The 17329-nt window shown below is 42.0% G+C and overlaps 1 protein-coding gene across 3 annotated transcripts in view; it reads right to left on the reverse strand.

Moving 5' to 3' along the window:
* Nucleotides 1-1007: 1007 nt before the first annotated feature.
* FMN1 (formin 1) overlaps nucleotides 1008-17329 on the reverse strand; it is a 391346-nt gene continuing 375024 nt past the window's right edge. For all 3 annotated transcript variants that reach the window (XM_047075353.1, XM_047075352.1, XM_047075354.1), the window contains 2 exons: nucleotides 4252-4336; nucleotides 1008-1823 (listed from right to left, as the gene is read on the reverse strand). In XM_047075353.1, the coding sequence (XP_046931309.1) occupies nucleotides 1779-1823; nucleotides 4252-4336 (130 nt within the window). In that variant the 3' untranslated portion in view covers nucleotides 1008-1778. The remainder of the gene's footprint in view (nucleotides 1824-4251; nucleotides 4337-17329) is intronic.

A 17329-nucleotide genomic window follows, 5' to 3' on the forward strand; every position in this document is an offset into this window, starting at 1 on the left:
TTTCTTGCTCATAAGCAACTCCTTTTAGTAATGGAAGTTCTTTACCAGCCTTTTGGTTTTGCTGGTCTCATCTCTTATTTTGAATCGGAAAAACAAAAACAAACGAAAAACCCCAACCGTGCTCCCATTTTCCTTTCTTTTGAATTATTAGAGAAGGTGGTTAGCACCTGAACAAATATGGCTTCTGTGATTTGATTTGATCCTGACTGTGGATACAGTGCTGATTTAATTAGCTGATTATATTAGGGGGTCCCTGAGGGGGCTGATGATTGGCAGGCAGTCCTGGGTGGACACTCAGGCACCTAGCAAGTTGAGAGGTTCTGGGAAGAGCCTGGGTTAAGGGGCAAGGCTACAGATGGCAGCCCGATCAGGAAGGGTTTTAAGGTTCTCACCCCCCTCTAGACTGTCCTCCACCAACTGAAGGAGAAGGCTTAGACCTCTTTCCCTTCAAGGCCCAAAATGGATAGTCTTTGATATTATTCTCAATTCACGTCCAGTCCTTTCTCTTCTCCTCTCACAAGATAGATTCAAAGAGAGGTGGCATAAGGAAAAAAGCGGCAGGGGAGAGATCCAAGATCATTTCCCTTATGACTCAAGGGGTAGTGGTCTTATGGGCTCCCAGGGTCAGAAAGAGCTGCCTGTGTGTGATATTCCACTCAAAGCTTAATATTAATGTAATCATCTTCTTTTATTTTGATGTAAAGAACTTTTTTTATGCTCTTAATTTTTTTGACATCAAAGACTTGCTACAGCCTAGGTCACAGGCCTGTTGGTTGAGGTCATGGTGAAAGACTGAAAGTCGCATTTGCTCTCCTGTCTGGAAACTGCCTCCTGAGGTTGGTGGGAGAGGTACAGCCACATGCACACAGTCCCAGAACACGATGCAGAGCTGAGCTCAATGTCACCGTGGCCTTATCCACTCACGAACAGTCTGAAATGTCAAGTCTGCTGTTACTGGATCGCTTGCCCAAGCAGGTACTTTGACCTCCAAGCCTGTGCTGGCTTGGTTATCCCTGTTTTTTCCAGAAGTTAGGGTGCAGAATTTCTGCTGGGCAAGGAAACCACAGCAAGCTTCTATAAAAACAAAAGAATGGGTCTTGCTTAATAGCTGATGTCAACTCCTTGTATCATAATTTCTTTTCCACCCATGTATAATTCCATCTTCTATCCTTTCAATTATATGAATAACAACAACAACAACAACAACAACAACAAACAAATAACCATTTCTCTCTTCTGGAAAATACATAGTCTTGGACCTCTTAAATATAGTTTTGGTAAGCTCCACATTTTTGGTGAGAAAGGTGCTTCAGGATCTTCCTGGAACAGGATGAAAATTAAGATCAATTGTCAAAGCAGCAGTATGCAAAGATCAAGGCTTAAGTTCTTGCACGGCAATTGTCATAAAAGATCCTTTTCTTCTGTCATGAGTTTATATATATCAAGCTTTGGTTAGAAAGCTTGAAATCACCGCTTTTAAAGATACTTGGAAAATCTTGGTATTTCTTCTGGTCCTGTAATGGAGTGACTCTGGACCTCTAAAGAGACAATAATCAATATTCCTGCAATGGTCCTGTAAACAGTTTCTCATTGTTCCTGTGGCCTAACAGGGGACTTCCTTAAAAAGGCACGGGGTGCTCACTGCAATGACCTCAGAAAGAGATGAGCAAAACAAACATTTGGTGACGTATCTTTCAAGAACTTCCTGCAGCACCGGTGTTGCAAAGGACCATGAAAGAAAATACATCGCGTTGCCATCATTTTCATATGTCTCTGTATTAGTTGGTGGTCACACTGGCTTCCTTCTGACGCAGTCTTTCCTTCTGTTTTTTGAGGGGGAAAAATGAGTTTATTATCATTCTTTTTTCTAAATTTTTATCTTTCTCAGATTTTGGTAAATTTATCAAAGCGTTGGTCTAAAATGATGAACAGTGTTGTACTCAATGCCCGAGAAATGCGAGTCATTCTATCCCTCTTTCCAGAAATCCTCAGTTACCTACTCCTCCCACCCTATTACTGTTACTTTCCAAAAACAAACAATGAATAACCAGCTAATCAATCAATTATATCCACCTAAAATACTGACCTTTCACCATGCTAGGCTGTGCTGTTCTCTTCCTCTGTGACAAAGGTCCTAATGTTGCAGTGTCACTCAAAGACTCCTCCTACCCCAGTGCTCAGTCTATTCATGGAAATAGGGAATGCCTACGAAATCGTTTCGGAAGAGGCTAGATATGAAACAAATCACCATTTCCAAGTTGAAACCATCTGCACACGGTCAACTTGGCAATACTAAACAAAGGCCGTGTAGAAGGGAAGATGAGCAGATTTAATCCACACAGCAGGGAGGAAGCTCCTATTTGCCATGGATGTTCTTCTCTGCTCCCCCAGAGCTTCCTTCCCAGGGACAGCCTTCTAAAGAAGGACATCAAAGTGCACTGGCAAGATATGAATACAAATAAGAAACCACACAACAGAACATGGGCCCTCACTGTTTCTAGGACTTCAGAGGAGTAAAATACTAAGCATAGTGAGAATGGGTCTGTCTGCTCTTCAGGTGGGCAAATAAAAGGCTAAAAAAAAGAAATGGAAGAGGTGTACTGTTTTGCACAGAGAGGCCTCTTGGGAGCAGATCCTCATCTGCTTGTGATCTATGAGATGCGACACATTGAATTACTAAACTGGCCTACATGTAAACTTACGCTGGTGATTTCTAAACACCCATCCTGCGTTTTGATCTCAACTTTGACCTATGAAGTTGAATAAGGAATCAGTTTGCAAGCTCTTGCCTAATTTCCACCCAAATAAACAACAACAAAAGATAAGTTGAAGATCACAACTGGGAGCTAACTCACAGTGGAGGTCACCTATTAAAAAAATTTCCACACTAAACCCACTGACAGGGCTGAGTCCATTCTGTGCCTCTAGAAATAAGGTTTGGCTGTAAAAGTCAAGACAGAGGCCCAAACAAGAGGGCTGGTGAAAGGGGTAGAGGCTGACCAAGGAGGAAGACAAAAATCAGGGTTGACCTCACTGCCACCAAAAATCATACAAGTGCAGGTAACGAATACGTTGTCAAATGGGCACAGAGGATGTGCCCATTGTGGGGGGAGCTATGTGCTCTGACTGAGGCTTTCCCTGATCGAGTCCAATGACTCTGACTTCCCCACTTCTCACCCAACATTCATTTAGCTCCTGATAGGGTTGTTATGAGAGATACCACAATCAATCAACGTAAAAAATCTTGCTTTAATAAAATGAAATTTCACTTAGATGGCCAAAAAATTTTAAGTAGCTGGCAAATGGTACAAGTACCTGAAAAAGATAAAAATGAGTAGCTGTGGGACACCAGGAGACAGAGAAGGTAGGGTCTGAAAATCAAACTGAGGAGAGTGTTCTCTTCAAGAGAGAACACTCATTGCTGTTCTCCAGGGCAGGGCCAACTAATGCTGCCAAAATTTGTAATGACAAGAAAAACAGCTAACATTTTTAAGCTCTTATTATCAGGCACTTTGTACATCTCTCAGTTTCCTCAAGATAACCCTAAAGCAAAAGAAATATTATTTCTCTCTTTTTACCAAAAAGAAAGAAGCAAAGTGATTTCACTCAGGGTTTACAACTAGTAAGTGGCTAAGCTGGGATTTGAACCCTGACACCTTGAGTTCCTAACCATTTAGCTATTCTGACTACTGTTTCTAACGTATAGGTAGAGCTACACTGTGAACCTTCCCGAATGGGACTATGGAGGACAATTTCCCCTCACAGACTAGACTCCAGGTCTCGAGGCCAGGGAGGATGTCAGGCACCAAGACTCTGTGCCAGGTTTTTGTTATCCATTTGGGAAGTGATCCTAGGTAGGCTGTATCTTTTTGCATCTCGCTTTTCCCAGTTATCTAAAGAGCATAATCTCTACCCCTTTCTTAAATGCCTCAACATTTTGGGACAAAGGCGCTTTGAGATAAGGGGGATGTCGGCATGGGGTGTGGAAGGGTGTAAAATGGCAAGTGACTAAATTCGCTCCACCGGGAAACCATCTTTGTTGAGTCTGCTGGGAGAACACAAGAAACTGTGTTTTGCTCCTCGCTCCCTGCTCCCCTATATTCTTTCTTACCTAAACTAATCTGCGATGGGGACTGAGAATCTGGATACTGCTCATTCCTCTGAGTTTTGTCCTTTAAATTCAGACACATTCCTGGATACACCTCAGTTATAATGAAAAATCTTGAGGTTAGGCTGAAAAATGCATCTCACCAGACTAGCTGTGGGATTGATTTTCTTCGTCTCCACTTTCTTCTCTGACGTCAACTTGCTGACGGATTCCTGAGCCATTTTCAATCTGAAATCAAAACAGGGAGGGGGGAGGGAGGAGGAGGTGAAGAGAGGAGGAGGAGAAAGAAAAAAAAAGAAAGGAAGAGGCCAGGTTAAACAGGAATCCAAATGCTTTTGAATTTTAACCAACTGGCAGTTTGGAAATACAAGGAATGGTTTCTCAGTGCCTTTGATTATCAAATTCAAACACTAATTAGGTGTGCAGGCATGTTTTCTACGTTATTAAAACTGACTTTCCTTCACTGGCTGAGAGGCTCACATAGATGACTTCAGAAAGTCTGTTTCTGTGACCAATGCAGGAGCGTCTTCTGATCTGGGGAATACTAGATGCATACACTTTACTTTGAGTAGACACTTACATGGGCTCTCTGGCTTGTGATCCAGTCAGCAGATAATAGACAACTTTGAAAACTCAAGTTTGAGGAAACATATGAAAACTACAAATATTAAAATATACCAATTCATATCAAGAAAGTGAAAAGACAACCCACAAGATGGAAGAAAATATTTGTAAATCATGTATCTGATAAGGGACCTATATTCAGAATACACACACACACACACACACACACACACACACACACACACACACACGGAGAACTCCAATAACTCCAATAAAAAGGCAAACTGCCCAATGAAAAAATAGGCCAAAGATGACATACGAAGGCTACTAAGCCGATGAAAACATGCTCAATATCATTAGTCATCAGGGCAATGCTAATCAAAACCACGAGATATTTGCATATCCCCTAGGATGGTGAGAATTAAAAAGAAAGTAGCAAATGTCAGAAGTACGGATGTGGAGCAATTGGAGCCCTCAGACATGGCTAAAGGGACTGAAAAATGGTGCAGCCACTTTGTCAGATTCTCAATATGGTAAGCATAGTTACCAAAGGACCAAGCAATTCCATGGCTGGGTATATAAATATGTATGTATATCCAATACAAGGAAAATATATGTTCATACCAAAATTTTCATATAAATGTTTATAGCAATGTTATCCATAATGGCCAGGGGTAGAAACAACCGAAACAGACGAACAAAATGCAGTACGTTCACACAGTGGAGTACTGCTGGGCCATGAAAAAGAGTGAAGTTCTTTTTTTTTTTTTTTTTTTAATTTTTTTTTTTTAACATTTATTTATTTTTGAGACAGAGAGAGACACAGCATGAACGGGGGAGGGTCACAGAGAGAGGGAGACACAGAATCGGAAGCAGGCTCCAGGCTCTGAGCCGTCAGCCCAGAGCCCGACGTGGGGCTCGAACTCGCGGACCGCGAGATTGTGACCTGAGCTGAAGTCGGACGCTTAACCGACTGAGCCACCCAGGCGCCCCAAGAGTGAAGTTCTGATACATGCTACAGCACGGATGAACCTCAACAATTCACAAAGCACATGATTCCACTTATAGGAAATGTCCAGAGTAGGCAAATCTACAGAGAAAGAAAGCAGATGAGCAAGTAGGGGTCGGCATGGGGGACAGTGGGGATGACTGCTAACGGGTTAAGGGGTTTCTCTTAGAATTAGGTAGTTGTGATGGATGCACATACTGGTGAAGATACTAAAAACTACTGACTTGCACACTTTAACAAGGGTGGACTTCATAGTATATGAATTATGTCATCAAATTTGCACATCCAGCAGTCAGATAATATCAACTCTTACTGAGGCTGTGGGGAGAAGGGAACCTCTGCACAGTGCATTTAGGGAGGAGTGGAGATTAGTATAGCTGGCTCTGGCAATACCAGGTTTAACTAAGAACATGCACTCCCTACGAGTCATCAATTCCTCTTCTAGGGAGATAACCAAATGAAACCTTCGTATACAGACACAGGGCTTTCTCTGGAGCAATATATGCAATAATGAAAAACTGGAAACAACCTAGTGATTATGTTCATTAGAATAATGGATAGATGATAATAGCAAGTAATACCAGCTAACATTTATTGGATGCTTGCTCGGTACCACGTACTACTCTACCTGCTTTATTTGAATTAAACCATTTAATTCTCACCCAGCCTTGTGAGGTCGATATTTTCACTATTCCTATTTTACAGGTCCTGACCCCCATGCAATGCTGCTTATATACTATACTCACTTAACGGAGTATGGTACAACTGTGAAAAGAAATAAACCAGATTTACAACACAACTGTGAAAAGAAATAAACCAGATTTACAAAATCAACAATTACAGATATCCAAAACATGATATTGAGAGAGTGAAGAATTCTGCAGAGTAATACAGCGAAGAGGCCATCTAGCATGATGGTCAAGGGCTCGGGCTCCAGACCGTGATGGTGGGACTAATTCTTAGCCCCACCATTAATCAGCTGTGTGACCCTGGGCAAGTAACCTCTGTGCACCTTCATTTTCTAAAAGGAGGATAACAACAACAGTGCTGCTTCAAAGAGTCACTGAAAGGATGGAGACTCTCTCTTGCGCAGCTCCAGGCACAGCATAATCACTCACTATAGGTTTCCTACTGTTGTTACCAAGCATGCAGTCTGCTACACTGTGCACATATGTAAACAGTACCCGCAAAACCATATTGTTCATAGATGCCTGCATGTGTGTATAAACATACATACAAACATCTGCCTGTATGTATACAGAGAGTGGAAAGCCACTCACTGGTTTCATGATAGAGTTTATCACTAGTAACACGGAAGATGAGAATGGCATTGGGAGGTAACATGTCAAATAAAATTTCACTTTTATCTGTAATGCTTCATTTTTTATTTATTATTTATTTTTTTTTTTAATTTTTTTTTCAATGTTTTTATTTATTTTTGGGACAGAGAGAGACAGAGCATGAACGGGGGAGGGGCAGAGAGAGAGGGAGACACAGAATCGGAAACAGGCTCCAGGCTCTGAGCCATCAGCCCAGAGCCTGATGCGGGGCTCGAACTCACGGACTGCGAGATCGTGACCTGGCTGAAGTCGGACGCTTAACCGACTGCGCCACCCAGGCGCCCCAATGCTTCATTTTTTAAATTACAAAATATTGAATATGTGGCAAAATGTTAATAGCTACTTCCACGTGGTGGGAATATGGGTGTGTTGTATTATCTTTTGTATGTTTCTTTATTTTCAAAATTTTTTCAAAAATATTTTTTAAAGATTAAGTAAAGATCCAGCAACCCAAACATAAAAAAAAAATTGAATGTGCTTTATCTTTAGGGCCTCCGATAAAAATCTTTTGCTCAATATTACTCACATACTTGCTTAATATCAAAGAAATAGTTGAGTGCCTTACTTCTTTACTTAGCTAATTTTACACAATTTACTTAAAACACATGGTTGGTAATCCAATCTCTCTGCCCACATGTACAAGTTAGCTACGATGAATTCGACATGCTGACCTGAGCATCAGAAAAGAAATAAAAATGAGACAAAGATGAGTAGTGATTTATATAGCCTAAGAAATACATCTTCAGAGCTGCCCAGGAATGGGTGCTTCTCAACGCTGACATAGGTCTGAGTGTATACGCCACACCACACACTAAACATTTGTGTTTGCAGCAGTAACTAAGACTGTACCCGCACAAGAGGAGAATGCGCTGAAAGGATCAAATCCAGGTCAGACTGCATTGGAGACTCCGACTAGTAGGGCATTTGCAAACCAAGATGATGGTGCTGTAATGAGGTCCCAGTTTGCAGAATCTTCTCTTCTTGGCTTCTCTCCAGAAAGATTTGCTTTCAAAAGCACACCCATCAGTGACGGTTTCAATGAAATGGTTTGGAGTTACTATTTCCTTCCATGCCCCCTACCTTCTAGGGAGCTTTTGGGGGTCATCTTTTGCTTTAGTAGTTCATTTTCCCGTTGAGAATTCTGGTCTCTTGCTTCAAAGTTGGGCTTCTACCATGCTCCTGCTCAGCAATGCCCTTCCCCAACGCCCAGATCCCTTGGAGCCTCTCTCCATGTTCTCTGGATGTCGGGGCAATGGTAGCGGTTGGGGGTGTAGAGGCAGGAAGGAGAGGAGCCAACCTAAGGTTCTTTCCCCACTGCAAACCTTTTACTACTGGTCAGTGGCTGCTCTGTAGACTACAGGCAGTCACATACACCCTGGACTTCCCAGGACAACTCTGATCTCAGTGATTCTACCCTGCTCTTCTCCAAACATTCACCTTCCATTTTATCATCTCCTTTTCAAAGGGCATTCTTGAAAGTCACAAAGGATTGGGAGAAGACACAGCTTGGTGCAAGGAGCTTCAGCATCAGCTAGACTTGATTCCAATTCTAACTCTGGCAGTTATTAAAAGACTTAGAGCAAGTTAATCGATTTTTCTAAATTTCAGTTTCAGTTTCTTTATCTATAAAATTGAGATTAAAATCAACCACATCCTATTATTGTGAAGATTAAATGAATATATGCAAAACAGTATACCAGGTATAGAGCAAATGGTCAATAAAGGATAGCCATTATGGAATCTCCCATCATAGAGGTAAAGGAACTTCTTAAGAATGCATGGCAACAGTTTCTGACTACACGTGAAGTAGGTGGTGTTATTCACAAAGTATTATCTCACAGGAATATCATTAAGATGTGTCCTGAAAGCAAACCAAAGAATTCACTCTCATTTTTCAGATCTGAACACAGATTCCAAAAGTCCTATCTAGAAGCTCAACTTTGTTTTTTTTTTTTTGTTTTTTTTTATGAAGTTTATTGACAAATTGGTTTCCATACAACACCCAGTGCTCATCCCAAAAGGTGCCCTCCTCAATACCCATCACCCACCCGCCCCTCCCTCCCACCCCCCATCAACCCTCAGTTTGTTCTCAGTTTTTAACAGTCTCTTATGCTTTGGCTCTCTCCCACTCTAACGTCCTTTTTTTTTTTTTTTCCCTTCCCCTCCCCCATGGGTTCCTGTTAAGTTTCTCAGGATCCACATAAGAGTGAAACCATATGGTATCTGTCTTTCTCTGTATGGCTTATTTCACTTAGCATCACACTCTCCAGTTCCATCCACGTTGCTACAAAAGGCCATATTTCATTTTTTCTCATTGCCACGTAGTATTCCATTGTGTATATAAACCACAATTTCTTTATCCATTCATCAGTTGATGGACATTTAGGCTCTTTCCATAATTTGGCTATTGTTGAGAGTGCTGCTATGAACATTGGGGTACAAGTGCCCCTATGCATCAGTACTCCTGTATCCCTTGGGTAGATTCCTAGCAGTGCTATTGCTGGGTCATAGGGTAGGTCTATTTTTAATTTTCTGAGGAACCTCCATACTGCTTTCCAGAGCGGCTGCACCAATTTGCATTCCCACCAACAGTGCAAGAGGGTTCCCGTTTCTCCACATCCTCTCCAGCATCTATAGTCTCCTGATTTGTTCATTTTGGCCACTCTGACTGGCGTGAGGTGATACCTGAGTGTGGTTTTGATTTGTATTTCCCTGATAAGGAGCGACGCTGAACATCTTTTCATGTGCCTGTTGGCCATCTGGATGTCTTTTTAGAGAAGTGTCTATTCATGTTTTCTGCCCATTTCTTCACTGGGTTATTTGTTTTTCGGGTGTGGAGTTTGGTGAGCTCTTTATAGATTTTAGATACTAGCCCTTTGTCCGATATGTCATTTGCAAATATCTTTTCCCATTCCGTTGGTTGCCTTTTAGTTTTGTTGGTTGTTTCCTTTGCTGTGCAGAAGCTTTTTATCTTCATAAGGTCCCAGTAATTCACTTTTGCTTTTAATTCCCTTGCCTTTGGGGATGTGTCGAGTAAGAGATTGCTACGGCTGAGGTCAGAGAGGTCTTTTCCTGCTTTCTCCTCTAAGGTTCTGATGGTTTCCTGTCTCACATTTAGGTCCTTTATCCATTTTGAGTTTATTTTTGTAAATGGTGTGAGAAAGTGGTCTAGTTTCAACCTTCTGCATGTTGCTGTCCAGTTCTCTCAGCACCATTTGTTAAAGAGGCTGTCTTTTTTCCATTGGATGTTCTTTCCTGCTTTGTCAAAGATGAGTTGGCCATATGTTTGTGGGTCTAGTTCTGGGGTTTCTATTCTATTCCATTGGTCTGTGTGTCTGTTTTTGTGCCAATACCATGCTGTCTTGATGATGACAGCTTTGTAGTAGAGGCTGAAGTCTGGGATTGTGATGCCTCCTGCTTTGGTCTTCTTCTTCAAAATTCCTTTGGCTATTCGGGGCCTTTTGTGGTTCCATATGAATTTTAGGATTGCTTGTTCTAGTTTCGAGAAGAATGCTGGTGCAATTTTGATTGGGATTGCATTGAATGTGTAGATAGCTTTGGGTAGTATTGACATTTTGACAATATTTATTTTTCCAATCCATGAGCAGGGAATGTCTTTCCATTTCTTTAAATCTTCTTCAATTGCCTTCATAAGCTTTCTATAGTTTTCAGCATACAGATCCTTTACATCTTTGGTTAGATTTATTCCTAGGTATTTTATGCTTCTTGGTGCAATTGTGAATGGGATCAGTTTCTTTATTTGTCTTTCTGTTGCTTCATTGTTAGTGTATAAGAATGCAACTGATTTCTGTACATTGATTTTGTATCCTGCAACTTTGCTGAATTCATGTATCAGTTCTAGCAGACTTTTGGTGGAGTCTATCGGATTTTCCATGTATAATATCATGTCATCTGCAAAAAGCGAAAGCTTGACTTCATCTTTGCCAATTTTGATGCCTTTGATTTCCTTTTGTTGTCTGATTGCTGATGCTAGAACTTCCAGCACTATGTTAAACAACAACGGTGAGAGTGGGCATCCCTGTCGTGTTCCTGATCTCAGGGAAAAAGCTCTCAGTTTTTCCCCGTTGAGGATGATGTTAGCTGTGGGCTTTTCATAAATGGCTTTTATGATCTTTAAGTATGTTCCTTCTATCCCGACTTTCTCAAGGGTTTTTATTAAGAAAGGGTGCTGGATTTTGTCAAAGGCCTTTTCTGCATCGATTGACAGGATCATATGGTTCTTCTCTTTTTTTTTGTTAATGTGATGTATCACGTTGATTGCTTTGCGAATGTTGAACCAGCCCTGCATCCCAGGAATGAATCCCACTTGATCATGGTGAATAATTCTTTTTATATGCTGTTGAATTCGATTTGCTAGTATCTTATTGAGAATTTTGGCATCCATATTCATCAGGGATATTGGCCTGTAGTTCTCTTTTTTTACTGGGTCTCTGTCTGGTTTAGGAATCAAAGTAATACTGGCTTCATAGAATGAGTCTGGAAGTTTTCCTTCCCTTTCTATTTCTTGGAATAGCTTGAGAAGGATAGGTATTATCTCTGCTTTAAACGTCTGGTAGAACTCCCCTGGGAAGCCATCTGGTCCTGGACTCTTATTTGTTGGGAGATTTTTGATAACCGATTCAATTTCTTCGCTGGTTATGGGTCTGTTCAAGCTTTCTCTTTCCTCCTGATTGAGTTTTGGAAGAGTGTGGGTGTTCAGGAATTTGTCCATTTCTTCCAGGTTGTCCAATTTGTTGGCATATAATTTTTCATAGTATTCCCTGATAATTGTTTGTATCTCTGAGGGATTGGTTGTAATCATTCCATTTTCATTCATGATTTTATCTATTTGGGTCATCTCCCTTTTCTTTTTGAGAAGCCTGTCCAGAGGTGTATCAATTTTGTTTATTTTTTCAAAAAACCAACTCTTGGTTTCATTGATCTGCTCTACAGTTTTTTTAGATTCTATATTGTTTATTTCTGCTCTGATCTTTATTATTTCTCTTCTTCTGCTGGGTTTAGGCTGCCTTTGCTGTTCTGCTTCTATTTCCTTTAGGTGTGCTGTTAGATTTTGTATTTGGGATTTTTCTTGTTTCTTGAGATAGGCCTGGATTGCAATGTATTTTCCTCTCAGGACTGCCTTCGCTGCGTCCCAAAGCGTTTGGATTGTTGTATTTTCATTTTCGTTTGTTTCCATATATTTTTTGATTTCTTCTCTAATTGCCTGGTTGACCCACTCATTCGTTAGTAGGGTGTTCTTTAACCTCCATGCTTTTGGAGGTTTTCCAGACTTTTTCCTGTGGTTGATTTCAAGCTTCATAGCATTGTGGTCTGAAAGTATGCATGGTATAATTTCAATTCTTGTAAACTTATGAAGGGCTGTTTTGTGACCCAGTATATGATCTATCTTGGAGAATGTTCCATGTGCACTCGAGAAGAAAGTATATTCTGTTGCTTTGGGATGCAGAGTTCTAAATATATCTGTCAAGTCCATCTGATCCAGTGTCTCATTCAGGGCCCTTGTTTCTTTATTGACCGTGTGTCTAGATGATCTATCCATTTCTGTTAGTGGGGTGTTAAAGTCCCCAGCAATTACCACATTCTTATCAATAAGGTTGCTTCTGTTTATGAGTAATTGTTTTATATATTTGGGGGCTCCGGTATTCGGCGCATAGACATTTATAATTGTTAGCTCTTCCTGATGGATAGACCCTGTAACTATTATATAATGTCCTTCTTCATCTCTTGTTATAGCCTTTAATTTAAAGTCTAGTTTGTCTGATATAAGTATGGCTACTCCAGCTTTCTTCTGGCTTCCAGTAGCATGATAAATAGTTCTCCATCCCCTCACTCTGAATCTAAAGGTGTCCTCAGGTCTAAAATGAGTCTCTTGTAGACAGCAAATAGATGGGTCTTGTTTTTTTATCCATTCTGATACCCTATGTCTTTTGGTTGGCGCATTTAATCCATTTACATTCAGTGTTATTATAGAAAGATACGGGTTTAGAGTCATTGTGATGTCTGTATGTTTTATGCTTGTAGTGATGTCTCTGGTACTTTGTCTCACAGGGTCCCCCTTAGGATCTCTTGTAGGGCTGGTTTAGTGGTGACAAATTCCTTCAGTTTTTGTTTGTTTGGGAAGACCTTTATCTCTCCTTCTATTCTAAATGACAGACTTGCTGGATAAAGGATTCTCGGCTGCATATTTTTGCTGTCTAGCACCCTGAAAATCTCGTGCCAATTCTTTCTGGCCTGCCAAGTTTCAAAAGAGAGATCATTCACGAGTCTTATAGGTCTCCCTTTATATGTGAGGGCACGTTTACCCCTTGCTGCTTTCAGAATTTTCTCTTTATCCTTGTATTTTGCCAGTTTCACTATGATATGTCGTGCAGAAGATCGATTCAAGTTACGTCTGAAGGGAGTTCTCTGTGCCTCTTGGATTTCAATGCCTTTTTCCTTCCCCAGTTCAGGGAAGTTCTCAGCTATTATTTCTTCAAGTACCCCTTCAGCACCTTTCCCTCTCTCTTCCTCCTCTGGGATACCAATTATGCGTAGATTATTTCTTTTTAGTGTATCACTTAGTTCTCTAATTTTCCCCTCATACTCCTGGATTTTTTTATCTCTCTTTTTCTCATCTTCCTCTTTTTCCATAACTTTATCTTCTAGTTCACCTATTCTCTCCTCTGCCTCTTCCATCCGAGCCGTGGTGGTTTGCATTTTGTTTTCCATTTCCTTTAAAGCGTTTTTCAGCTCCTCGTGACTGTTCCTTAGTCCCCTGATGTCTGTAGCAAGAGATTCTCTGCTGTCCTGTATGCTGTTTTCCAGCCCAGCGATTAATTTTATGACTATTATTCTAAATTCACTTTCTGTTATATTATTTAAATCCTTTTTGATCAGCTCATTAGCTGTTGTTATTTCCTGGAGATTCTTCTGAGGGGAATTCTTCCGCTTGGTCATTTTGGATAGTCCCTGGTGTGGTGAGGGCCTGCAGGGCACTTCCCCTGTGCTGTGGTGTATAACTGGAGTTGGTGAACGGGGCCGCAGTCCGACCTGATGTCTGCCCCCAGCCCACCGCTGGGGCCACAGTTAGACTGGTGTGTGCCTTCTCTTCCCCTCTCCTAGGGGCGGGATTCACTGTGGGGTGGCGTGGCCCGTCTGGGCTACTTGCACACTGCCAGGCTTGTGATGCTGGGGATCTGGCGTATTAGCTGGGGTGGGAAGGCAAGGTGCACGGCGGCAGGGGGGGCAGGCTTAGCTCGCTTCTCCTTAGGTGATCCACTTCAGGAGGGGCCCTGTGGCAGCCGGAGGGAGTCAGATCGCTGCCGGAGGTTTGGCTCCGCAGAAGCACAGAGTTGGGTGTTCGCGCGGAGCGAGCAATTTCCTTGGCTGGAGCCGGTTCCCTTTGGGATTTTGGCTGGGGGATGGGCGGGGGAGATGGCGCTGGCGAGCGCCTTTGTTCCCCGCCAAACTGAGCTCTGTAGTCCGGGGGCTCCGCAGCTCACCCTCCCTTTGTCCTCCAGCCTTCCCGCTTTCCGAGCAGAGCTGTTAACTTATGACCTCCCAGACGCTAAGTCGCGCTTGCTGTCGGAACACAGTCCGTCAGGCCCCTCCGCTTTTGCAAGCCGGACTCGGGGGCTCTGCTTGGCCGGCGAGCCGCCCCTCCGCCCCGGCTCCCTCCGGCCAGTCCGTGGAGCGCGCACCGCCTCCCGCCCTTCCTACCCTCTTCCGTGGGCCTCTCGTCTGCACTTGGGTCCGGTGACTCTGTTCTGCTAATCCTCTGGCGGTTTTCTGGGTTATTTAGGCAGGTGTAGGTGGAATCTAAGTGATCAGCAGGATGCGCGGTGAGCCCAGCGTCCTCCTACGCCGCCATCTTCCCAGAATTCCTCTAGAAGCTCAACTTTGGTGTAGGTATGGCAAAAATTTCTCAACCAAATAAAATAAGAGAAGCTACAGGCACACCTTGGAGATACTGCAGGTTTTGTTCAACACCACTGTAATAAGCGAATGTTGCAATAAAGAGAGTCACATGAATTTTTTGGCTTCACAATGAAAATTAAAGTTATGTTTACACTATATGTCAGTCTATTGAGTGATAACATTACGTCTAAAAAACGTATATACCTTAATTAAATAATACTTTATTGCTAAAACATGCTACCTATCTGAGCTTTCAGTGAGCTGTAATCTTTTTGCTGGTGGAGGGTCTTGCTTCAAGGTTGATGGCCACTGACTGACCAAGGTGGTAATTGCTGAAGGTTGGGGTGGCTATGGCAATTTTTTTTTAAATAAGACAACAATGAAGTCTGCTATATCAACTGACTCTTCTTTTCATGGATGGCTTCTCTGTAGCATGCAATGCTGTTTGATAGCATTTTACCCACAGTAGAACTTCTTCCAAAGTTGAATCAAATCCTCTCAAGCCTTGCTATCATTTTATCAACTAAGGTTACATAATTTTCTAAATCCTTAGTTGTCATTTCAACAATCTTCACACGATTTTTTTCAAAAGTAGATTCCATCTCAAGAAACACTTTCTTTGCTCATCCGAAAGAAGCAACTCCTCATGTATTAAAACTCTATCATGAGATTACAGCCATTCAGTCACGTCTTCAGGCTCTGCTTTTAGTTCTAGTCCTCTTGCTATTTCCACCAAATTTTCAGCAGCTTCCTCCACTGAAGTCTTGAATCCTCAAAGTCATCCATGAGGGCAGGAATCAACTTCTTCCAAACTCCTGTTCATGTTGATATTTTGACTTCTTTCCATGAATCATGAATGTTCTTAATGACATCTACATAATGAATCCCTTCCAGAAAGTTTTCAGTATACTTTCTCCAGATCCCTCAGCTATCTATGACAGCTAAAGACTTATAACATATATTTCTTAAATAATAAAACTTGGAAGTTGAAATGACTCCTTCATCCATGGGCTGCAGAATGGATGTTGTTATCAGGTATGAAAACAACATTCATCTCAGTGTACATCTCCATCAGAGCTCTTGAGTGACTGCGTGAATTGTCAACGAACAGTCATATTTTGAAAGGAATCTTTTTTTCTAAGCAGTACGTCTCAACGGCAGGCTTAAAATATTCAGCAAACCATTTTGGTAAAAGATGTGCTATCATCCAGGCTTTGTTGTTCCATTTATAGAGCACAGATAGAGCAGATATGGCACAGTTCTTAAGGGTCCTAGGATGTTCAGAATGGTAAGTGAACATCGCCTTCAACTTAGAGTCACCAACTGCATAAGCCCCCAACAAGAGAGTCAGTTTCTGCTTTGAAGCCAGGTACTGACTTTTCTTCTCAAGCTATGAAAGTTCTAGATGGCATCTTTTTTTCCAACAGAAGATTGTTGTCTACATTCAAAACTTGTGGTTTAGCATAGCCACCTTCATTAATGATCTCAGCTAGCTCTTCTAGATAACTTGCTATAGCTTCCACATCAGCCCTTGCTGCTTCACCTCATACTTTTAAGTTATGGAGATGATTTCTTTCCAGAAATCTCACGAACCAATCTTTGCTAGCTTCAAACTTTTCTCCTGCAGATTCTGCACCTCTTTCAGCCTTTATAGAATTGAAGAGAGTTAGGGTCTTGGTCTGGATTAGGCTCTGACTTAAGGAATGCCGTGACTGGTTTGGCCTTCTGTCTAGACCACTCAGACTTTCTCATAGGAAACTGACACAGAATCAGGGTTTTAGAAATCACGTGGGAAGAGACTGCAAAGCAGAGGTCTTGCAGTGTGATCAACTTCAGAGGGTATAAATAAACTGAGATTCAGTTTTCATCAGCCACAGGAGGTTTAAGTAACTTTGAATTCAGTTGCTAACATTCTTTTTTTTTTTTTTTTTAATTTTTTTTTTCAACGTTTATTTATTTTTGGGACAGAGAGAGACAGAGCATGAACGGGGGAGGGGCAGAGAGAGAGGAAGACACAGAATCAGAAGCAGGCTCCAGGCCCCGAGCCATCAGCCCAGAGCCCGACGCGGGGCTCGAACTCACGGACCGCGAGATCGTGACCTGGCCGAAGTCGGACGCTTAACCGACTGCGCCACCCAGGTGCCCCCAGTTGCTAACATTCTTAAATGCAGAGACTTCACATAAGAAGTCAGCGTTCTGACCTCTCTTACACAACTGGAAGGCACAGCAACAAAGAGTGGCATCTCTGCACCTCAGCCTCTCAGTGTGTGGCGCTTCCTGTCACTTGCTGGCATATGGCAGTCCTGAGGTGGTCAGGTGGTGCCATCTACCAGCTTGTCCGCACAGATGACTTTCTTACACTCAGTGCACTTCACTCATTGTTGCTGCCCG

Source organism: Lynx rufus, unplaced genomic scaffold (genome assembly GCF_022079265.1).
Source record: "Lynx rufus isolate CCGP_SWC_20201006 ecotype Redwood Valley unplaced genomic scaffold, mLynRuf1.p SCAF_13, whole genome shotgun sequence".
Lineage (NCBI taxonomy): Eukaryota > Metazoa > Chordata > Mammalia > Carnivora > Felidae > Lynx > Lynx rufus.